We start from the raw sequence: 25,582 nt of genomic DNA, 5'->3' as shown, positions 1-25,582 counted from the left end.
CTTTGTGCCTTAAATTGGGCATAATTTTCACCCTTTGACTATAAGTGATGGAGAAAAAAGTCCAGTAACTAAAAGCAAATTCTATTTTTAATATGATATACCATTTGCCCTTTAAACTAATAGCTTAAAAGTACAAAGTTCAATGACACAACCACATTTTATGAAATTATAATTATTGATTATTCGTATTCTATTGATTAGTCACAAGCTGAAATATATAAATCTTATGGCATTGGTGGTCTTTGTCAAGAAGCATAATTTATTTACGGGTTTGATTTTAGAAACCATATCCAAATACCTCAAACAACTGCTCCTGAATAACTCTGACACTTATCAGCTTGAATAATTCAAGTGCTCACTTAGTAACATTGTAATAAGTTGTACAAAAATAAATAATGGACCAGGAAGTTGCTGAAGGATTTCATCAATCGTGTCAGCAAAAAGGCTTCTTCTACCTCCATTAAAATGACAACATATAATAGTGGCTAGAATAATTGGCTTATGACTTGGCAGCATTATGTCATGATGATGAATGCAGCGCTATAATTATTTCACATAACATGAATTCTTGAATATGAAAGATTACTGAGATTATCTCATTAGCACAACGTATTTAATACAAACCTGGAAAGCTAAATTAGCATTTTCATGCATCCCAAATATTTCTGGGTCATCAGTCAGGGGAAGACCATCAATGAACTCTCTGTATGCCAACAAGCTGTCTACGTCAGGACTATAGTAAACTCCTGAAATACAGAACATTGAATAATTGCATTACAATAGAAATAGTTAATCCCATTGTTGTGCAGGTGTAAATAATTGATGACAGAACTTTAACATTTTTCCAAAAACCAAGTCATAATCAGAATTTAGAAGCATCATGAAATAAGACGCACATCAGATACTCAATAACACAAAACATAGCAGATGCTGGAAATGTAGTAAAAACAGAAAATGCTGGAAATACTCAGCAGGTCAGGCAGCATCTGTGGAGAGAAAAACTGAGTTTTCGTTTCAGGTCAGTGATTTCTGTCTTATTTGGGGTTAGAATTGCAAGCCAGGGGGTTCTCCTCTTCCTAGTCTGGTCTCAGCTGGAGTACTGCATCCAGTTCTGACTGTTGCATTTTAGGAAAGATGTGAAGGCATTTAAGAGAGCAGTAAAGATTCACGAGAATAGTTCCAGGGATGGGGAACTTCATTTATGATAATAGTTTGGAGAAGCTAAAACTGTTTTCCTTGGAGAAGAGAACAATGAGAGGAGATTTGATAGAAGAGTTCAAAATCACGAAGGGACTGGACAAAGTAGATAGGGAGAAACTGCTCCCACTCACAAAAGGATCAAGGATGAGGAGACACAGATTTTAAGTAATTGGCAAAAGAAGCAAAAGCAACATGACAAAAAACTTTTTCACACAGCGAGTTGTTAAGATCTGGAAAGCACTGCCTGAGAGTATGGCAGAGGCAGGTTCAGTCAAGGCATTCAAAAGGGAATTAGACTGTTATCTGAAAAGGGGGGTGAATAGCACTAGGTGAATTGTTCATTCAGAGAACTGGAACAGACACAATGGGCTGAATGGTCTCCTTCTATGCCAGAACAATTTGTGATTCTGTGCGTGCATTCTCTCTGCTGTCAATAGGGTTGCTTTATCCTGCTGCTCAAACAATTATGAAGATGGCAGATATTAAGCTGAAGGTAGCAAATGCTCTCTGTGACAAACATGATGGCTTGTGCATATTGGATAAGGAATAAAATTAGACAAATTGCCCGGTATCAACATAAGGCACCAGAAATTACAATGAAAAACTCAGCCTTTTCAACCCAGCAAAGTCTTCCTTAATAACATCTGGGGGCTTATGCCAAAATTTGGAGAGCTTTCCCACAGACTAACCAAGTAACAGCCTGACATAGTCATACTCACAGAATCATAACTTACAGATAATGTCCCAGACACCACCATCACCATCCCTGGATAAGTCCTGTTCCAACGGCAGGACAGACTCATCAGGGGTGGCGGCACAATGGTATACAGTCGGGAGGGGGTTGCCCTGGGAGTCCTCAACATCGACTCTGGACCCCATGAAGTCTCATGGCATCAGATCAAACATGGGCAAGAAAACCTCTTCCTGATTACTACATACCATTGCCCTCCCCCCTCAGCTGATGAATCAGCGCTCCTCCATGTTGAAACCACTTGGAGAAAGCACTGAGGGTAGCAAGGGCGCAGAATGTACTCTAGGTGGGGGACTTCAATGTCCATAACCAAGAGTGGCTCGGTAGCATCACCACAGACCAAGCTGGCTAAGTGCTAAAGGACATAGCTGCTAGACTGGGTCTGCAGCAGGTGGTGAGGGAACCAACAAGAGGGAAAAACATACTTGACCTCACCCTCACCAACTTATCTGCCACAGATGCATCTGTCCATGGCAGTATCAGTAGGAGTGACCGCTGCACAGTCTTTGTGGAGACGAAGTCCTGTCTTCACATTGAGGATACCCTTCATTGTGTTGTGTGGCACCACCACCATGCTAAATGGGACAGATTTCGAACAGATCGAGCAACTCAAGACTGGGCAAACATGAGGTGTTGTTGGCCATCACCAGCAGCAAAATTGCACTCAATCACAATCTGTATCCTTATGGTCCAGCATATCCCACACTCTATCATTACCACCAAGCCAAGGGATCAACCCAAATTCAATGATGAGTGCAGGATAGCATGCCTGGACCAGCACCAGGCATGCCTAAAATGAGGTGTCAACCTGGTGAAGCTATAACACTGGACTACTTGTGTGCCAAATAGCATAAGCAGCAAGCAATAGACAGAGTGAAGTGATTCCACAAGCATCAGATCAGATCTAAGCTCTGCAGATCTGCCACATCCAGTCGTGAATGGTGATGGACAATTAAACAACTCAATAAAGGAGGAGGCTCCTTTATTCCCATCCTTAATGATTGGGGAGGCCAGCACTTCAGTGCAAAAGATAAGGCTGAAGCATTTGCAACAATCTTCAGCCAGATGTGCCAAGTGGATGATCCATCTTGGCTTCCTCTAGGGGTCCCCAGCATCACAGAGGCCAGGCTTCAGCCAATTCGATTCACTCCATGTGATGTCAAGAAATGGCTGAAGACACGGGATACTGAAAAGGCTATGGGCCCTGACAATATTTCAGCAATAGGACTGAAGACTTGTGCTCCAGAACTTGCCACGCCCCTAGCCAAGCTGTTCTAGTACAGCTACAACACTGGCATCTACCCAGCAATGTAGAAAATTGTCCAGATGTGTCCTGTACACAAAAAACAGGACAAATCCAATTACCACCCATCAGTCTACTCTTGAACATCAGTTAAGTAATGGGGGAGGTCATCAGCAGTGCTATCAAGCTGCGCTTGCTTAGCAATAACCTGCTCACTGACGCTCAGTTTGGGTTCTGCCAGGGATACAAAACTCTTGACCTCAATACAGCCTTGGTTTAAACAGGGACAAAAGAGCTGAACTCCAGAGGTGAGGTGAGAATGACTGCCCTTGATATCAAGGCAGCATTTGACCGGGTGTGGCATCAAGGACCCTTCGCAAAACCGGAGTCAATAGGAATCTGGAGGAGAACTCTCCACTGGCTGGAGTCATACCTAGCACAAAGGAAGATGTTTGTGGTTATTGGATGTCAGTCATCTCAATTCCAGGGCATATGACTGCAAGAGTTCCTCAGGGTAGTGTCCTAGGCCAAATCATCTTCAGCTGCTTCATCAATGACTGTCCTTCCGTCATAAAGTCAGAAGTGGGGATGTTGCTGATAATTGCACAATGTTCAGTACCATTTGTGACTCCTCAGATTGAAGCAGTCCATATCCAAATGTAGCAAGACCTGGACAATATCCCAAAATCCAGGCTTGGGTTGACAAGTGGCAAATAACATTCATACCACACAAGTGCCAGGCAATGACCTTTCCAACAAGAGAGAAAAGAGAGAATCTAACCATTGCTCTTTGATATTAAATGGCATTGCCATCACTGAATCCCCCACTATCAACATCCTGGGGGTTACCATTGACCAAAAACTGAGCTGGAGTAGCCATATAAATACTGTGGCTACAAAAGCAGGTCAGAGGCAAGGAATTGTGTGGCGAGTAACTCACCTCCTGACTCCCCAAAGCTTGTCCACCATCTAGAAGGCACAAGTCAAGAATGTGACGGAATACACTCCACTTCCCTGGATGAGTGCAGTTCCAACAACACTGAAGAAGCTCGACAGCATCCAGGACAAGGCAGCCCACTTGACTGGCATTCCATTCACAGACATTCCCTCCCCACTTCCAACAAAGTACAGTAGCAGCTGTGTGTACAATCCACAAGATGCACTGCAGGAACTCACCAAGGCTTTTGAAACAGCACCTTCCAAACCCATCTTGGACAAGAGCAGCAGACACATGGGAACACCACCATCTGGAAGCTCTCATCCAAGCCACTGACCATCCTGACTTGGAAATATATCACTGTTCCTTCACTGTCGCTGGGTCAAAATCTTGGAACTCCCTCCATAACAGGACCGTGGGTGTATCTACACCACATGGACTGCAGCGGTTCAAGAGGGCAGCTCATCACCACCCTCTCAAGGGCAATTAGGGATGGGCACTAAATGCTGGCCTAGCCGGTGATGCCCACATTCCATGAATGAATAAAAAGCAACATTGAGATGCATGGAACGGCAGTATTATTTTAGATTGAATGTCTGTGATGAAGATTTGATGGTCTAAATGCATCCCACTACATCATGAACAACCATATTAGAGTTTGAAAGTAGTTTATAACATTGTGAGAGAGAGCTAACTCCAACTGCTTTACAAATTACATTGTCATAATGGATGCTTATGGTGGGTTCTCCTACCTTGGCTGATATAGTATGAACTTAAACTCCTTCGTGTACTTCTTCTAAAGACACTGGGCATAATTTTACATTGCATCGAAATACCTGACGTCCCAGCAAAAAAGTTGGTGGTGAGCTTGTCCTTGCTCCAGTAGATTTCCCCAGAGCCATTTAATACTTGGCGGGGCATTAATTGGATCAGGGCGAGATTTCACCCCCATCTTTGGGGGATATCCTGCTTTTGAGAGCTGCCAGCCAATCAAATGACTGGCAGCTCTCTGGTCTTAGCAGTGCCACTGGTGGTGTAGGTGGTCACTGCATCCAGCTGTTTAGGGACGTAGATTGTGGGGTGGTGTTTTTTGCATGGCCAGCTTAGATGGCCCCAGCGAGTAGCTTGAGGTGGGTGGGTGGAGGCCAGAGTGCCAAGGTGGAGGGGCAGGGAGGAACCTGAGTTGGGGCCAGGCCTTGAGAGGAAGGACCTCCAATGGATGCAGGGGACTATAAAAGAGGAAGCCCAGAACTACCCTCCTTTTTCCTCCAAAGGCCCAAAGAGTCAGTTCTAGTGGGCATCAAACTTGGCTGTGGCCTCCCTCAACAGTGGGAAAAATTGCCCTGAGGCATGAGGAGGACCTTAAGTGGTGATTAATTGGCCACTTAGGTGCCTCAATTGGTCCAAATGCAGGAGGGTCATCCAATGCCTCCTCCGTCACACACAACATTGTATTGGGGTCAGATGCAGGCACCGAAGGCACCACATTCAATTTTATACCCCCACCTGCCTGCCAAACTGACCTTGAGTGAGTGTAAAAGTTTGCCCACTATTTCGTGGAAGTGATACTTCTTCCCATTCTTCATGGCTTGCTTTCTTTTGGGGAGGGGAGCCGCTGTGCTCATTGTCAAAGAATTCCAGCACAATTTCTGCATTTCCATTTTAATTTCAAAAATCTTGACGTCTGCTTGTCAGAAAATGACCTGATTCAGTATCGGGTTGGGCATCGTCCCACCTTCCATTAGTGCCTGAAATTGGACCTCATTGCACTGCTTTCAAATAAAATTAACACAATTTCAGGTCAAGGGCTGCCAATTACATCTGGGTGGAGCTTGATGGCATTGCTCCCACTTTAGAGATGAAGGCCAATTTCTGGGGACCAATGTCCCACATTCAAAGGGCACTGAGTGATGTGCAACCCAATATGGGGTCAGGACATTGGTGCTCTTATGTATGTAAATGATGGGTTTTATGCCTTGTTTAAGCTTGACATTGATATTGCAAAGCCAATTAGATTCCAGCAAAATTCTGTATGATGCCAAGAGAACATGCTTAAAAGTTTTTTAAAAATTTAAATGTCATTGCGTTAACTATTATGTGATATCGAATGGTTACTTTGTCATGCAACTCGCCAAGGCTCTTCCCGCATCACCTTCCAAATCTACAACATCTAGCATCTAGAAGGACAAGAGCAACAGACACATAGGGCAGAATTTTCCCCCCTTTAGGAGGGGCGCATGGAAGTGCACATCTGATTGGTGCCGCCATTTTATGTGAGCAGGCCAATTAAGGCCTGCCCAGCGTGACGGTCTGCAAGGAAGCGCTATGCATGGGGGTTTGGGGGGGGAGGAAGTCCCTGAGCCGAGAGTGCGCCCTTATGTGCATGCACCTGAAAGAGCGCATTCATCTCCCTGAGGCTAAGTGCTGCTTCAGGGAGATCGGCTCCTGTCTGAAAAAATTTTAAAAACAGAAGAAATAAATTTCCCTGACATGTCCCCTCATATGACATGTCCATCACTGTCATTGACAATTTTATAAAATGTGTTAAAACCTACATGAAACCTCATCCCGCCCGTGGATGAGGTTTCAGCTTTTTCTTATGCCCGCCAGGGCTCCCGATCTGCCCGCCAACCTTAAGGTTGGATGGGCAGGTCCACTAATTTAACTACTTTGTTAATGGCCTCAATTGGACATTGACAAGTCAGCGGGCACACAGCTGATTCTGCTGAAAACCTGCTTACCTGAAAATTGAATTGGGGGCGGGGTGACGTCGGGAGTTCCACTCGACGTTATCCCAAGTCATTTTACGCAACGGTGAGCAGGCCCCGCCCCTGCCTCGCTGACCGGGAAATCTTGGCCATGGGAATACCAACACCTACAAGTTTCATTCCAAGTCATCCTGACTTGGAAATATGTCGCTGTTCCTTCATGATTGCTGGATCAAAAATCTGGAATCACCTTCCTAACAATATAGTAGGTGCGCTGCCTCAGTTCAAGGTGGCTCACCACTGCCTTCTCAAGGGCAATTATGGACAAGCAATAAATGCTGGCCTAGCCAGCAACATTCACAACTCAAGGACAAATGGAAAAAAAAATCTCCAAAATGCTACTAATCTCAAGAGAAAAAGTTTCAAGTTTAGGTAACAGCATTTTAAATTATTGTTTACATTATCATAAATGCACATGATAATATATCGGGCCTGTGAGTATAGGGTCACAACAACAGGGAAGGAAGCCATTTGGCCCATCAAGTCCATGCTGACTTTCTGTGGAGCAATCCAATCAACATACTAATCAATAATAAAAAAGTTGAGTAAGCAGACTTTTTAAGAAATAATAAGGTTAACAAAAAGCTGTTAAAATCGCTACAGGTGACAAAGCTGCATCATTATTATTGATTATTCACTTGCCTGATGCTGAATACTTATACCCATCTACCAAGATGCCAGGTGAGAAGAATCGCTTTAAGATGGTGCGCAGACATCGTTGGTCCCAAGCATCTGTAACTCGACCTCCATAGGTGATTTCACCTATACAGTGTAATTAAAGCAAATAAGCGTTATAATGACTATGTATTTACTCCAAATAAAGCTCAAAATATGGGCTGATCCGAGTGTGTGTTATCATTATCCACTGTGTTCTCGGTTTCTTAGAGCTCTTCGAGGAAGCAGGAAGGATAAAGGGAAACTAGTAGATATGGTGTGCTTGGATTTCCAAAAGGCATTAAATAAGGTGCCACATAAAAGTCTTCTACACAAGATAAGAGCTCATGGTGTTAGGGATAATATATTAGCATGGGTAGAAACTGGCTAACTAACAAGAAACAGGAGTCAGAATAAATTGATCTTTCTCAGGTTGCAAACAGTAACGAGTGGAGTGCCACAGGGATCAGTTCTGGGGCCTCAACTATTTACAATCTATACCGATAGCTTGGATGAAGGAACCAAATATATAGTCACAAATAATTATCCAATTCCCTTTTGAATTCCTCAATTGAATCTGTCTTCACCACACTCTCAGGCAGGCATTCCAGATTCGAAACACTTGCTATGTAAAAAAGTTTTTCCATATGTCACTATTCCTTCTTTTACCAGCCCTCTGTGGTAAAGAATTCCACAGCTTGACTACCCTCTGAGAGAAGAAATTCCTCCTCATCTTTGTTTTAAGTGGGCGCCCCCTTATTCTGAGATTATGCCCTCTGGTCCTAGACTCTCTCACAAGGCGAAACAACCTCTCAGCATCGACCTTATCGAGTCCCCTAAGAATCTTATATGTTTCAATAAGGTCGCCTCTCATCCTTCTAAATTCCAATGAGTACAGGCCCAACCTACTCAACCTCTCCTCATAAGAAAATCCCTCCATCCCCGGGATCAACCTAATGAACATTCTCTGGATTGCCTCCAATGCCAGTATATCTTTCCTTAGATAAGGAGACCCAAACTGTTCACAGTATTCTAGGTGTGGTCTAACCAGTGCCTTGTATAGTTTTAGCAAGACTTCCCCATTTTTATACTCCATTCCTTTTGAAATAAAGGCCAACATTCCATTTGGCTTACCTGTTGAACTTGTATGCTAGCTTTTTAGGATTCATGCACGAGGACCCCCAAATCCCTCTGTGCTACAGCTTTCTGCAGTCCTTCTCCATTTAAATAATATTCAACTTCTCTATTCCTGCCAAAGTGCATAACCTCACATTTCCCATTCTATTCCATCTGCCACGTATTTGCCCACTCATTTAACCTGTCTAACCCTTGGTAGACTCTTTGAGTCATCCTCACCACTTGCTTTCCCACCTATTTTTGTGTCATCTGCAAACTTGGCTATAGTACATTAATTTCCCTCATCCAAGTCATTAATATATATTGTAAATAATTGTGGCCCCAGCACTGATCCAAGTGGCACTCAACTAGTTACAGGTTGCCCCCCAACCCCGTATCCCAACTCTCTGTCTTCTATTAATTAGCCAATCCTTTATCCATGCTAATATACTACCCCCAACACCATACACTCTTATTAAGTAGCCTTATGTGTGTTACCTTATCAAATGCCATTTGGAAATCAAAACATATTACATCTACTGGTTCCTCTTTATCTATCTTGCTTGTTACCTCCTCAAAGAATTCTAATAAATTTGTCAGGTATGATTTCCCCTTCATAAAGCCATGCTGACTCTGCTTGATTAGATTATGCATTTCTAAATGCTCTGCTCTTACATCCTTTATAATAGACTCCAACATTTTCCCAATGACAGATGTTAAGCTAACTGGCCTATAGTTACCTGTTTTTTCTCTCCGTCCTTTTTTGAAGGCAGGAAAAACTATGGACCCTTACAGTTTCCAAATGTGTCATCTTCTGAGCTCCACTTTCTTGCCCCTTGAGTCATTAATGTCTTCAATGTTTCCTTTCAGAGAGAAAGCAAAAGCAGATATGGATCCAGGGCTTAGAGCTGCCTTTGTCAGGCTTCTAATGCAATGGAGGAGGTGATGGAGGAAGAAGCAACTCTGTGCGCAGCTCCAACAGGAGGGACATGGTCAAGTGGAACCAGAGCATGAATAAGAGGGTCAGGAGGAGAGACCCAGACAATGGGGACCACAGGGGTTTATCATGGAAGAGTCTTCTATTTACGAATGAGTGAGAGGCAATGCCGTGCACGTCTGTGCTTGTCCTGAGTACATCACAAATGCCATATTCCTTGTGAAGACCTGATGCCACATGGAGTTGGAGGGTATCCCCTGCCATTGGCATTGAAGGTGACCAACGCACTCAATTTCTTGGCATCTGGTTCTTTCCAAGGGTCGACAGGGAACCTGTGCAGCTCCTCCCAGTCCACAACACATCAATGCATAAAGGAGGTCACAGGTGCCCTTTACAGGAAGGCACATAATTGTGTCAGGTTTGCTCTGGATGAAGGTAGCCAGGCTGCAAGATTCACTGGCTTTGTCGCCATCTCATGATGCAAACACTGTTGCGACTAAGATGTGGACATACCTAGGAATCACAAATGCCATTAGAATATCACTGCTGATGAGCTGCCCTCAATCAATGGTGTTCCTTGAGGTAGAAGCATTAGAAATGCTTACATCACACACTTCAAATAAAGATTTAAACATATTTCCCTGAGATCACACAAGGGGTGAGGAGATTGGTTCAACTGAGGTTGACATCACGGGAAAATGAATCTCACAGTGGGATACTATCACTGAGTGGGAGGAAGGCTAAACCTCGAAATAAGAGGATTCCAAAGTATAAATTCACAGCACCTTCAGCTGCCAAGAACATTCACATAATGCAGGAGATGGTGCACCCAGAGGGAGGTCATGGTGCCTCGTCCCAATGTTGCCTACACTTTGATGGTGCCCATCAGGGTGTGTGGCCATGGATTGCAGGACCGCGCGCAAATCCGGCAAGACCTGCTGGGCCAAGGTCTCCATGGTGTTCGACAGCCTTCCCATGGTGACCTTGGGGTGCTCGCATATCAGAGCCACGACATCAAAACATTCAAAAGTGCAATCTGGTTACATGTATAGCACACCTGTGACCCAAATGTGACATCAATTTTTCTTAACTTTCCCACTATCCCTGGGTGCAGCCCTGACATCCGCAGCAGAGGTGGAGGCAGCCTGCTGACTGCTATGTCCTGTTGCCTGTGATGACTTTGGCAGACGACCTCAGGTGGCTCGAGGCCTGAAGGGCCCCGGCCTGATAAGGGTCACCTGCTCAGGGGCAGAAACCCCCTCGGCAGCCTGAGGAGCTGGAGTGGATGGGGTCACAGGCAGAGGGGGCTGTGAGCGGCCGCACATCCTTGGTGTACCCTGAGAGGAGGCCCCCAGGGTGTCCGGCTGATGCTCATCCTCCCTGTGGGTGCCCGAGGGCCCAGTCCAGCCTCCTGCAGGAGACAGTGCAGCTGGAGGGAGGTCAAGGTGCCTCGTCCCAATGTTGCCTACACTTTGATGGTGCCCATCAGGATGTGTGGCCATGGAGTTCAGGATCGAGCGCAAATCCGGCAAGACCTGCTGGGCCAAGGTCTCCATGGTGGTCGCTAGCCTTCCCATGGTGACCTTGGGGTGCTCATGTCAGAGCCATGACATCAGGCAGAATGTGGATGGGCTCCTCCATCATTCGCCCTCATCTGCTGAGTGACTGTTGAACTTCTGCCTGATGTTCCACTGCTTATCATTGCATCTCCAGCATGGTGAGTCAAGGGTCAATGGGACAGCGAGGAAAGTGGAGTTAATGCCACGGTCAGAGAAAGTATGATGTCATTGATTGGCAGAGCAGGCTCAAGGGGCCAACTGGTCTACTCTGATCCTATTTCTTATGCTCTAATGCAGATAAATAACTTTTATTGTTTGAGTAATTCACATTGTCATATCAAATGGCATTTAAGTATATGTGGCAATGTTTTCTTCATTGCCCAGTGGCATCTCATCAGATAGCTACATTGATTTAAAAATACTGGGAAAAATTTGCGACAACATTCTTTCATATTCTTATTTTTAAAAAGACAGAATGTCCTGATGTCAGCACGCTGAGTAACATTTAACTGGATGAGTGGATGAACATCAACAAGACAAACTGACAGTCATTTGGTACTATAGAACTTGAATATTGCTGAAAAAAAGACATGTCAAAGCTTTTCGTCTTGCACTCATCAGGACACTTCACAAGAATACCAATATTAGGGGAAAACAACAATTTATAGTGTATATGAAGTGAGTGTTGATTGATTGGCGAGTGGACTCTGATTATCTTCACTGCCTACCTTCCCTGGTTAATATACGCATTGGGATTCTTACAGTTCTAAATGCTGTAAGATTGGTCTTATCGGCAACCTTGTAAATAGGACCTGAGCCATTTGCTCGCCATGCAAAATTGGTGTTGAAATTGGGTGCATTAAAGACATCCTGCAGGATAATGGCTACCCTGATGAGATCATTTCATGCTGCAAACTCATGAATGGGCCTAAGATCATCACTTTTGGCCATGAAAAGTGCCCAGTCTACCTCAGATTACCCTGGAAGGGCAAGGTTTCTCAAAAACTTGAGCAACAGGTGAAGATAGCTGGTCATGCTGCTACTATGCAGTAGCAACAAGAGTGATATTCACCATTAACAGGATGCTGCCATCAAGCCGAAAATATGTTCTACTATCACACAAATGAGTAATGTGGTATATGAATTTCAGTGCCAGTGTGATGCTAGGTATGTAGGCCGTACATCCAAAAGACTGGTGGATCACATCAAACAGCATGTCCCAGCCATTGTTCACAACGGGCAAGGTACAGACTGTACCCAACCAGCCAGTGCTGGCAAAACTCAAAACACGGTGTCCAACATTAGATGTGATCCCACGACTGGACAACATTTGCTAAATAATCCAATTTAAGATTGTCAGTCAGGCTCACAGTGTGATGCATTTGCGTGCATTGGAAACTACGTATGTTAATGGTTAGAAAATAGAGATGGTTTAAATATGTTAAGTTGGTGTTTATGGGTGTTAGGAATGAATTTTAGCTTTAATGTTTAAGTTTGATTTGTATTTCTGTATCTGTGTATTACGAAAGGTCAAGTGGAGTTTTAGTTTCACTTTAAAAGGCTGCTTGCTTTTCTAATGAGAAGTTTATGACCCCTATCAAGTAAAAGTAAACACAAGAGTAGAAAGAATAGTGCTGTTGCTGAGCAACAGGGTAGCCAGATAGGCAGGATCCTCCCACAGACATACACACAGAACTAAAGAAACAGCAGTTCTAAGTTCAGCTGAAGCCAGGACCCCAGAGACACTGGGCACTGGGAGAGGGAACTTCAGCTTTCCAAAAAGAACAAAAAGGTGCCAAATGAAGAAAAAACCCCAAAATCCAGGAAAATGGAAGGGGGAAGGTCCAAAGGACACCTTGTAGTCAAAGGAAGGACAGGAACCTGGGAAAAGACTCTGTTAAGTGAAGTTAAGAATGGTGGGCAGAGAGAAAGGCTTCAAGCTTTAGATTTAAAGAGACAAAAACTGCAGAAAGCAAATTTAAAGTGAGAACAGCTTGCAAGAGACAAGAAGGTCCAAAGAGATGGTTGGAGGTCTGTACCTTTTTGCTATGGGCATGTGAAGCAATGGTGTACTGTTGACAGCTGAGACAGAGAGACAGAGTATGTGGAAAACAGCTTGAATGTATGTGGTGACGTGGGAAGAGTTCAAAACCCTGGAGGCATACCCTTGTGGAAGGCGTCCGAGAGAAAGTGTTGGCTTGGGAAACGGTTCCAAGGTGAGGCCTTGGAGAGTGGAGATTGGGAAACCTCTTGTGAAGGATAGAATTCAGTGAGACTGGTTGGCTTATGGTGTGACAAGTGTCTGGGGGTAGTTGAGGAGAGATCCATAGCATCTGGTTGAGGTGGCATCTGTCACTTGAGGTCGGAGTGCGGTATGACTGACCACAGGGTGCCAGAGGTTTACATTGACTGGGTACTTACTGTGTACATTAAAGTGTAAGATAACCTATGTGGCTTGTGTTATCCTTACAAATATACATATATATATTTCTGTAAAGGTATAGTTGTGGGTGAAGGAGTATTGTAATATCATCCATCTTTTCTTGTTGAATAAATGTTTTATTCTCTTGTAAAAAGTTCATCAGCTGACTCCTGTGATTCTGTTCAGTAGCTACTCTCCACGTATTTAAACAAACAAATAAAAGTTAGGATCTACCAGGCTGGCTTCTACCGTGATCAGGCTTGTTCAGGGGTAATATCACCTGGGGATCATAACATAATACACAGGGCCCTGTTCTTTGCAGACAGAAAGAACATGTGCACACATTTGTGCCTGTCTCAGCTAAACAAAATAAATAACAGCCATTCGCTGACTCATTCCTTAGGGCAATGCCTTGACCAATTAGGGTCAAGTTGCCTCATTTAAATTTCAAACAATGCTTGACAGTTAACTGTCAGTCATCATCACTAGTGCATTCTCCATGGCACGCCTCTACCAATCAGAGCCCACTTGCCAACCAATCAGCATTCTCTTCACATACAGTATAAATTGTTGTTTTCCCCTTATATTGGTATTCTTGAAGTGTCCTGATGAGTGCAAGATGAAGTTTCAACGTGTCTCTTTCTTCAGCAATAAGGCAAATTTGACATTACAGATAATGATGTTTGTTTGTTATCCTAGAAATACCAATGCACTTTGAAGATCAGCATAAGAGCTTGATAGAACTTTATTCTATTCTAAGTCAAATATTAAAACCACAAAAATGAGGATTAACAAAAGTATAGAAGTATTGTGAAATTGTGTTAGATCTAGAATATTTGTGTCAAAGGTCCTTGTGATCTGCAACATGCTTGTATCCTTCTTTGTACCATGATCTGAGAAAGCATGTAAAAATTGGAGTGCTCACTAAATAAACAACTACCACTTCAGATGCATTTGATTTAGATCCATTTTGAGGTAATGAGTGTGACTTTCATAGGAGGCAATACAGTGAATTGTAAAATACTAATACAAAACTAAAATATTGCAGTTTTAAAAAAATTGTTAATGAGGTGTGAACATCGCAGGCAAGGCCAGTATTTATTTGTGGTCCATCCCTAATTGTCTGTCAGAAAGTGGTGGTGACCTGCCGTCATGAACTGCTGCAGACCATGTGTTGTAGGTACCAACCCACAGTGCTGTTAGGAAGAAAGTTCCAGTTTTTTGGCCCAGAGATAGTGAAGAATGGTGATAACTCCAAGTCAGGATGGTCTGTAGCTTGGAGGAGAATTTTCAGTTGGTGGTGTTTCCATGCATCACCCTAATCCTTCTAGGTGGTAGAGGTCGCATGTTTAGAAGGTGCTGTCAAAGGAGTTGCTGCAGTGCATCTTGGAAGTGGTTCATGCTGCTGCCACAGTGCACCAATGGTAGAGGTGGTGGATGGGGTGCCGGTCAAGTGGGCTCCTTTGTCCTAGATGGTTACGAGCTGTTTGAGTATTGTTGGAGCTGCATTCATCCAGGCAAGCGAAGAGTATTCCCGACTTGTGCCTTATCGACAGTGGGCAGGCTTTGGGAAGTCAGGGGTGAGTTACTTGCCACAGAACTCACAGCTCCTGACCTGCTCTTATTGCTACAGTATTTATATGGCTGGTCCAGTTCAGTTTCTGGTCAATGGTAACCTCCAGGATGTTGCTTTTGTGATAGTATTACTGTTGAATGTCAAGGACAGATGGTTAGATTTTCTCTTGTTGGAGATTGTCATTGCTTGGCAGTTGTATGGTGTAAATGTTATTTCTACTTAAGTATCTGAAGAGTTGTGAATGGTACTGAACAGTGTGCAATCATCAGCAAACATCGCCATCTGAACTTATGTTGGAGAAAAAGTCATTAAAGAAGCAGCTGAAGATGGTTGGACCTCGGAAATTATCCTGAAGAACTCCTACAGCGCTGGGGTTGAGATGAGTGGCCTCCAACTGTGATAAGCATCTTCCTTTTGGTCAGGTATGACTCCAACCTGTGAGGCTTTTTCCCTCTGATTTCCACTGACTTCAATTTTGCTGGGTTCCTTGATGCCACAACTTAGTCAAATACTGCTTTGATGTCAAAAGCAGTCACTTTCACCTCACCTCTGGATTTCAGCACTTTTGTTCATGTTTAGACCAAGACTGTAATGAGGTCTGGAGTTGAGTGGCCTTGGTGGACCTCAAACTCATCAGCGAGCAGCTTATTGCTAAGTAAGTGCCATTTGATAGCACTGTTGATGACACCTTCCATCTTTGTGCTGATGATTGGGTGGTAGTAATTAGCCAGATTGGATTTGCTCTGCTTTTTGTAGACAGGGCATACCTGGGGCAATATTCCACATTGTTGGTTAGATGCCAGAGTTGTGGCTAGAATGCTAGAAGTCCGAAATAGAAACAGGAAATGATGGACTGCACTCAGTAGGTCAAACAGCAAGTTCTTTCTGTCTGCAAAGAACAGGGTTCTGTGTATTATGTTATGATCCCCAGCTGAGATCACCCCTGGACAAGCCTGATCTCAGGGTGGAACACAGCTTGATAAATCCTAACTTTTATTTGCTGCCAGACCTGCTGAGTTTTTCCAGGTAATTCTGTTTTTGTTTTGGATTTCCAGCATCCGCAGTTTTTTTGTTTTTACCTAACTTTTATTTGTTTGTTTAAATACCTGAGAAACAGAATTAACATTTCAGGCTGATGATCTCTCATCAGAACCTTTCAATCCATTCTGATGATGGGTCAGCACACCATGAAACAATAACTGTTTCTCTCTCCACAGATGCTGTCTGTCCTGCTGAGTGTTTTCCAGCATTTTCTATTTTCATTTCTACTGTAAAACACCATTGATAACTCTACATATATGTAAAATACATTTCAGTATTTGCACAATGCTGATTTTAAGATGAAATGCACGCAACAAAAGTAAAGTATGAGGGCTCACCAGTAATATAAACTAGGGCATCCCATGGGACATTTCCTCCTTGACAGTAGAGGTTCAAATTGAGAAGAGCACATTCTCGATCACTATCACTGAACTCATAACAGATGTTCCAACCCAATGGACCGAACTTCTTCCTTTCCTGAAGCAAAACATCACAATTTCACACCATGCACATGACAGGCACTTTATTAACAAGGTATCAATACTATTTTTCAATCATATTTTACACCAGAGTATTAAACCAGGTCATAACAATAAACATAAACATCTAAAACTTTCTTATTGAATAAATTCAATGCAAAATGATCTTGGCTGGTTTTGAAATGTGGCTAAAGGCATTTTTGGTTAGTTAGTGAAAAATGAATGAAAGACATAGTTGCTGCACATGCGATCCTATTGGTCATATTTGCACGGCATATGAATGTGTGCTTTTTAATCTTTTTATACGTTTGTTGATAAAATGGGAAGATGGAAAAGCCAAGTGCTTTTGCTAATTGTGTGTGATTTACTTCCTTGGCTACTGCTTATTGATTAAATGGTGTGTAACACGGATGAAATCTTGAAAATATCAGCAACATTGTATGGGGACGTGAGGTGCCACTGTGATCAGCTTGACCAGTTGGAATACTAGTGAGAGTTCCTATATGACTGAGCTGGCAGTAGGCTGACAAATTTTCAGCAGGTAGTACAATTGGTGAGGCATGTTTACATTTGGAGAACCCTTATGCTTCCTGCCCTGAACCTCCAATAATAAAAGGTTATTGCCACTGAAAATTTAGGTTCCTTATGTAGAGGTCATAGCAGAGTGTTTCCGGGGTTGTCAGATGGGGTGGCAGGGCAGCAGGCAACTTGCAACTTGCATCAGAATATGTGGTCTCTGGCAGGAGAAAGATGTAATTCCCTTTCCTCGCCATTCGTATAATAACTGCAAGACCTTCACCGACTCCGCAAACTGTGGTTACTAAGCATTGGAATTCCCAGGCAGGTACATTCCAATACTCACTCAATGGTGTACCCTCGGCAGATTGCTGACCTCAAAATTTAATTCTTCTTTGTCTATGTACAAGCGAAGAGCATCTTAAGTATTCTTATGCATTCCCAATAGTATTCTGAGTATCAAGTAAAACATGGGAACTGAATTTTTTTGCTTCCCCATCCCATCATCACCCTAGCATTGGACAGGAGCATTGCAACAAACATGCCTTGCACAAGTTCAGGACTAGGAATGTCGATTCCTGGGAGTTACATGGCATTAACTACTTGTTAATTAAACCAGGCTTACCTGAATCACAGCATGGAAGAAACAAATACCACAGATAAGCTTTCTCCACTTCCTGCCCAAGGCATTCTCCTCAAAGAAAGAGGAGGTAATCTCTGTGAACGCACGGCGGATATTTGCACGAAGTCCCTTTGGTGGTTCATTGGTGACCTGAAGGAGCATATTTTCCACTAGTTTTGTTATTTCACTCTATATAATTAATTGTGCCTGCTTAAAATCCATTCTCAATTCTGTGAATTGAGCTGTTTATATGCAGAACCTACAATATATTAAAAATGAGAAGTTGGTTCCTTTCCTGGCCCCCAGTTTAGCTGATACTGTTAATGGTTTCTTCACCTCAGATACCATCCCCTTCTTCTTCAATTCTGTCATCATCACTGCTCTCCTCAAAGAAACTGAACTCCTCCGTCCTTGCAAATTAACACTTCATCTCCAACCTTCCTTACTACTACAAAGTCCAAGAATGTATTGTCATTTCCTTGTCAATCTTTCCTGGAAGTCCATGTTTGAATCCGCACCCCCACCGCCACCCTCACCCTCCCCCAGTCAGGTTTCTCCCTCTGCCATAGTATCAAAATAGCTCTTATCAAAGTCACAAATGACAGCCTATTTGACTATGACATCTCTCTTCTACTTTGTATCCTGCCTGCAGCCTTTGACACAGTTGACTACACCATCCTTCTCTACTAGCTCTTTGACTTCATCCAAAAAAGTTATACTGCACTAGACTGGTTTGATTCTTATCTGTCCAGTCATAGCCAGAGGATCATCTGCAATGGTTTCTCTTCCTTTCCCCACACTATTACTTCTTGTGTACCCCAAGGAGCTTCTCATCTACATGATGCCCTTTGGCAACATCATCTGAAAGCAAGTATGTTTCCAAGTGTAAGATAAGGACTGCCTCACTAATACCTCTTTCCCCCTCCACCATCCCTAAGCTGTGACACTGGTTGTCTGACTTCCAGTACAGGGATGAGCAGAAATCGCCTCCAAGTAAACAGTGGAAGAGCAAAGGCATTGTTTTTGTCCTTTCAAAAAACTCAGTTCCCTAGCCATCGATTCCATCCTTCTCCCCATTGACAGTCTGAGGTTGACCCAGACTGTTTGCAAATATTTTTTCCAAAACGAGGTTCCGACCAGATATCTGCACCATCACTAAGACTGTCTATTTGCACCTCTGTAACATCATCTGCCTCACACCTGCCTCAGCTCATCTGCTGCTGAAACCCTCATCCATGCCTTTATATTGTCTCAGCTTGACTATTCCAATGTACTTCTTACCAGCCTCCCACTTTCTACCCTCCATAAACTTGAGGTCATCCAAAATTATTTGTCCATAGCCTTACTTGAATCAAGTTCTGTCACTCATCACCCCGGTGCTTGCTGACATACACTGGTTCTTGATTAAGCAATGCTGCATCTTCAAAATTATTATCCTTGTTTTCTAATCTGTCCATGGCCTCGCCCCTCCCTTCCTCTGTAATCTCCTCTAGAACTACAAATCTTTGAGGTGATTCAATGATTCTATACCTGTGCTCTTCTAGTGCTGGCCTCTTGAGTATCTCGAATTTTAGTTCATCCAACACTGGGACTGTGTCTTTTGCTGCCAAGACCCTGTGGCCTGAAGTTCTCTCCCTAAACTTCTCCGACTCTTTATCTCTCTTTCCTCCTTCAGGGCATTCCTTACAATCTACTTCTTTAATCAAGCTTTTGTTCATCTGCTCAAATGTCTCCTTTTGTGGCTTGGTGTCAAACACTGTTCTAAAACAATCCTGTGAAGCAACTTTGGATATTTTACTATACTGAAGGCACGACATAAAAACAAGCTGTATTATTGTTGTTAATTCTATATGATGATTCATGCTATTTTTATATTTTATTTGTGGTGAGATGCCCCACCTAGTGGTCCTGTAAACAACCAGTGGATTCCAGATGTATGCTGACCAATTCAGTGGAAATGATAACCTTTAGCTTAATACAAGACAGCAATTTTCCTTTATTGCCACAGCAAATAAAATGTCAGACAATAGACAAGTCCCCATGAATGTGAAAAATGTTGCGCATCGATTCTATTGGCATAATCCAAACCTGCTCTAATCCATGAATTTATATTTTCCACCATGATATGCCACGTGCAGACGTAAAATATAATTTTATGCAGCGAGTGGTTATGATCTGGAATACACTGCCTGAGAGTGTGGTGAAGGCAGAATCAATCATGGCTTTCAAATGGGAATGGGATAAAGAACTGAACCGAGGAAATCTGGAGAGCCTCAGGGAAAGGGTGAGTAAATGGGACTAGGTGAATTGTTCTTGCAGGGAGCTGACACAGACACAATGGGGCAAATGGTCTCCTTTTGAACTGTAACCATTCCATAATTCTATGATTCCATAAGGCAACACGGATCCTGCAAATGTCTAACTGCATTACCTTAAGTGAGTTTTGCAAAACTGTTACAGGAAAGGTGTTGGTCGGCATGGAGCTCAGAAACAGTCTGAAGTTCTCATGAATAATAGCATCTAGGAAAAAAACATTTTTCAATCATATGCCAAGCAAACTTAAGAAAGGGAACATAACACATTTTGGCTTCTACGAGCACTGCAACTGCCAAAGCAGTGGTGAATACATTAATGCTTTCAGAGGTCTTCCATTGTCATGAGCTAATTTCTGACTTTCGTAAATTGTTCATCAAATAAAAGCAAAGCACTCTAATACAGGACCAGTTAAAGCAAAAATAAAAACCAGCTGCTAAACCTGAGGAAACCACATCACTGTAAACAGTACCAAACTTCAGGACTCTGTCTCAGTGATTGCATAGCACAGGAGTCGCCTTGTAATGCTACTAAACCCTTAGATGCTACCCTCCCATGTAGGTAAACTAATGAGTCCTCCTTCCCCAGAGCCTCCAACTCCAGGACGCTCACTGAAAATTAATGGGCTTCATATTGTTACATTGAGGCAGAAACTTATTTTGGGCAGTAGTATTAAATAGGTGGTGTCACAACAGTTGCTTGGTATATGCTCCTCTTTATAGCGAAGCCAATGGAAGTAAATATCAGTGTGAGCAGGGTGGGGAGCAGCATAACTGGCAGCTGATTCAATACAGACATGGGCAAATGCATCTGAGAGTTTAGCAGCTTAATAGGTGTCTCCAGAGCTTGGTGAGCACTGAGGCAACAGTCATGTAGCTTGGAAGTACTTCACAGCGGACAGGTGCCCTTGGGTTTAGAAATACTCCAGAGCCGGGACTTTGGACCAAATTTTGGCTACCAAGGCAGGCAGCTTGAGTTGCGAAATTTCCTGACACACCAGAGCCGCCTTGGTAAAAAGTACCCCAATAAGTGCAACTTTTACTCCGAGATGTTGGGAGCGGGATGGAGTCAGGCCTATTTACCCCAGAAGCTGACCATAGACAGCATAGGGGCAGACTATTGCTGAGGAGAGCTGGTTAAAGGCCCGCCTTGGTTCTCTGGTACTTTGTCCCAGTAGTTTAAGAAGGTCTCAGGCCCTCTAGCCCTCACCCTTCAAACCCTGTCACCTCCCCTGCATTCATCCCTCATGGCCTTTCACACCCTCCATCAAAACTCAATGCTTCACATGTTCTCCACCCACCCTTCTTGGCCCCTCATGTCCTCTACGCCACCTCCATAACCACTCCCACAGTATCCACCATGGGTAGTCTCAGGAAACATGTGAAGATGCCATGGGTAGACCTTAGGCTTCATATGGAGATGAAAAAAATCTTCTAAAGCACTATTCTCACTCCTATACACTTGATAGTGAAACAACACAAATTCATAAAGCCCATTCAAAGCTTTGAAATCTCCTCGTGGCTAATCTATTATAAAAACAAACACACCTATTCACTTGCCACATCAAAGACAGTTAATCCTTTAATAGCCTCTTTGAACTGTCAAACAAACTGAGAATTCAGAACCCCCTGCTGAGATAAGTGTAACGCAGTCATGCATTCATGATAGGTATTGGGGAAATGTCAACAAAGAACTCTACCGAAACTGCATGACCAGGTGCTAATATGTTTTTCTAGCCTGCACAAAATGGCCTGTCAATCAAGGTAATCCAACAGACAGATTGTTTTTAACTCTCACTGACAGCTGCAGTCTGTTTTTTTTTTAATTTAAAGAGCAGAACATCAAAAAAAACCTCAGGGCATGACAGTTACACAGGCCTACCCCCCCTTCAAAAGTGTTTTTGTCTACTCAAATTCATGACTCCCATACTGCACATTAATGTCCTTGCAACAGCCAAAATGTTGTCTGTTTCAACTCAGCACTAAGTTCAAATGTCCCTGCTAAATTTGGGTTTCCCTCCTGTGTGAATAACACCCTACCGGCAAATAGTGGATCTGTTGGAAATCGGGGCAGGACTTCCGCATCCAGATTCAGCGGCCATTTAAAACATTTTAATTTAAAGGTCCTTTGAGTCTTCGCAACTGTGTGAAAATCTGGCCCTTTGTGCTTGGCAGAAATGTGAGTGGAGGTTACAGTTTCCTTCAATGGGATTTGGAAGGGTGCGGAACAATTTTGCTGCATCTGGCAGTAAAGAGGCGGTACTGAATTAAGGCTATGGTCGAGGTGGGGTCTTGCAGTCTAGTCGCATGGGGGAGGGCCTAGGAAGCAGTTGATTTTCATTTTCATGGGAAGACATTAGTCAAAAAAAGTTACTTTCCACTAGGTGCTGTAGTTGGATAAACAACTTAATAAACAAACAACAGTTGTCTCTCCAGTGTGTAACTTCATCCTTGGAATACTTAACCAAGAAAACACTTCAAAATTGATCTTGCAACTTCTTTTAAATTATTAAAATAGAAACTGATGGATTGTGTTACTCAATAAGAAATAAAAAACTTCTCAACTTAAGAAAAGTAAATTTGCTGCAAACAATTATTCCCATGAAACTCTGAGGGCCAGGCGTTCACTACAGAAGTGCGTAGCTTGAGTCAGGAAATTTCCCCGACTCGCCATACCCGTCCTGTGAAAAAGTATCCCAAATCATGCAATTCTCTCACTTTGTGGGGTGGATGCAGGGTGGAGTTGGGCCTGCCGACCCTGGAAACAGGGCCAGGCAGGGGTTGGGGTGGGCTGGTTAGTAGGCCTGTCCAGGTTCTCTGGAAATTTGTCCCAGTTGTTTCAGGAACTGTTAGGCTTGCTAGCCCTCACTCATAACACCCCCTCCATCCTCCCATCCACTTCCATGGCTCCTCATGCCCTCCATGCCAACTTAATGCCAACTCATGCCCCCCACCTACCCTCCATGGCCCTTCATGCCCTCTCAGGGACAGCTGCAGCCTGTTTTTTTTTTAAAGTTTAAAGAGCAGGGGATTTTTTAAAAACTTCATATCATGACATTTAAACAGACAGCCCTTCAAGAGCACTTATACCTACTCCATCAATTTGTGACCCCCACAGGCCCTTGGGACCAGCCATTTGGGGTCTGTTTGAACTCAGCACTGCTGGCCCTGCTGAATTTGTGTTTGTATCAGGCCCTGCCCCCTTTCCCCTACTAGCAAAAATTGATCTGTCAGAAATGGGGGTGGGTCTTCCACATCCAGATCCCGGCTGCCATTTTCAAAGGTCCGCAGAGCCTTCCTGACTCCACAAAAATCTGGTCCTACGTATCTTTCAATGAATGATATTTTTTCTGAATGGTAACTATAAACATAACACAAGGCCCATCAATCGTGTACCTTGCATGCCCATCTATCTCTTTATAAAAGGTATAATAAAAATATACTCTGTGAAGCTTTTACCTCAAAAAGAGATCAAAGACCTTCATTCAAATTATTTCACAGTCATTTTGAGTGGCAAACAGAAAAATATTGCCATACCATGATAAATTTTATGTGTGGAGTTGGACTTTGTGAATCAAACAAATGTGTTCTGGAATAGTCTCCTCTTTGCCTATGTTCAGACAATGACATTCTGGGAACTGCAGACACTATGCTAACAATTTTCCTTTAAGTTTTTTTTAAATTCCCACATCATAGGAGAAGGAATGCTCAGAACAGTGTTGAACACAGCCCACAAATCCGTGTGGCATATTCTCCAACATTTCATCACTCTTTACTTCACTTACATATGTCTAACTTTTCATTAAGATTCAGTGACTCAAGGGAATGTCAGCAGCTGAGAATTTTGAATAATTGAATAATTGGGCTGCTAGGTGACTTGTGCCTAGAGTACATAAATAAATGATGTAGTAACAGTTAGCCATTTGGCCATACTTTAACAACAATGACATTGCAGCAGTGTCGATGTCTAAGGAAAGTGGATTGGCTGGTACATTTCCTTATGTAACCTATGCTCCTGCCAATGGATTTCACGCATAAGGATAATTTAATACTTGTACTTACTTGGTTCTGTTAATGACTTAACTAATTCCTCCATTGTTAACATCCAAGAAACTGCAAGATGACAATTTTGAAGAAATATCCAGTTGCCTGTCCTTAGAGCTTCTTTAATCAGTTTTTCAGCGATGGGCCCTTGACCTTGTCCCAAAGAAATAGATTGTACCCTGCATTATGAAAGCAAATCAGAGTGAAAACAAATCAGTCAGAAGGAATAACATAGACTTGTTGTGTGATTATACATGAATACTGTGTTATTAAAATTAATCAGAAAGATTGAGAAAGGTTGACGTATGTCGCAAGCAAGGAACAAGATGGATTTGAACTTCTGAGCAACTGTCAAACAGAGCTCACAGGTCACCTGCCAAATGGAGGCCTGAGCCCAGGTCCTTATGTCCTAAAACCCAGTCATCTCTCCTTCTGTCCCCTGCATAGACACTAACCCAGATTTTATTTTAGAGCTGTGTCTTCAATCAGCTGCACATCCTGATTGAGGTACCCGCTGCATTTCACCAGTTCCAAGATGACACAATGTCGTAAGGCTTGAACACTGTGCCAGGCTGCAGTAGGCCATGAAAAGTGTTGGGGGGCAATAGTTGAGAAGTGCACTGAATGAGGAGGAGACAAGCTAGGACCAGCAGCGGGACCTTTGGTTCTCCTCATGGAATGGCCCTTAGAATAAGGTATGTGGTCAGTGGAGGGAAGCCCAGGAAAGAAGAGGCCCAAGATTTCTTTCTGGGGCTAGGAGAAGCACTCCTACTTCTACTGGTCCACGAGGAAATCGAAAACCACTGTAAGCATTTTTGTGGGCCATTTCTGGCCCTGCTTGCCCCAGTTTTCACTGGCTGCTCTGTCCTGGATGTTAACACCATAGTCAGCAATTAAAATTGTGTTGCAGTCCAAGTAATGCCGTTGGACACTGACATTTAGATAGAGTGATCCTGCCTAGATAGCCCTGACACTGTCGAAAGCCTGCAGTTAAAATGGCAATGAGTGCAAGCATAGTGAGAAACCCCTGACCACCATTTTGGCCAAACTAGCTGACCCTTCCTGATTTGCTAGCAAGGTTAAAATTGGCCTGCCTGTACGTTTACCTCTCTCACAAAACTTATTTGTATGTATCTACTTGGAGGAAATATTCAGAATTTGCAACTCACTTTCTCCTGCATGAGACCCACCATTTGGCTGTCCAAAGCTAGCCCAATCACATTGATTGCACTTGTAGCCCAGAGTGCATCCCAGAGCATCAACGCTGACTTACCAAGTCAATGTTTTTAGCCAACATGAATTGAAACCCAAGACAAGGTGTGGCGTGCTGAGATGTGATGCAAAGGCATACAGGAGAAATTTCTTAAGTGATATAGAAGTCTACACTTTGGATCAACTTGGTACT

The 25,582-nt window shown here is 43.2% G+C and overlaps 1 protein-coding gene across 1 annotated transcript in view; it reads right to left on the bottom strand.

The window, feature by feature from the left end:
- The window catches only part of dnah6 (dynein, axonemal, heavy chain 6), a 425,407-nt gene that overhangs the window by 62,968 nt on the left and 336,857 nt on the right, over positions 1-25,582 (bottom strand). The window contains exons 65-70 of the mRNA XM_041185312.1: positions 24,196-24,356; positions 20,253-20,341; positions 17,825-17,971; positions 16,543-16,681; positions 7,542-7,661; positions 625-746 (exon numbers count right to left, since the gene is read on the bottom strand). Coding sequence (XP_041041246.1) covers positions 625-746; positions 7,542-7,661; positions 16,543-16,681; positions 17,825-17,971; positions 20,253-20,341; positions 24,196-24,356 — 778 coding nt within the window. The remainder of the gene's footprint in view (positions 1-624; positions 747-7,541; positions 7,662-16,542; positions 16,682-17,824; positions 17,972-20,252; positions 20,342-24,195; positions 24,357-25,582) is intronic.

The sequence above is a fragment of the Carcharodon carcharias genome, chromosome 4 (assembly GCF_017639515.1).
Source record: "Carcharodon carcharias isolate sCarCar2 chromosome 4, sCarCar2.pri, whole genome shotgun sequence".
Lineage (NCBI taxonomy): Eukaryota > Metazoa > Chordata > Chondrichthyes > Lamniformes > Lamnidae > Carcharodon > Carcharodon carcharias.
The sequence above is the reverse complement of the archived record's forward strand: the minus strand, read 5'-3'. Positions and strand labels throughout refer to the sequence as shown.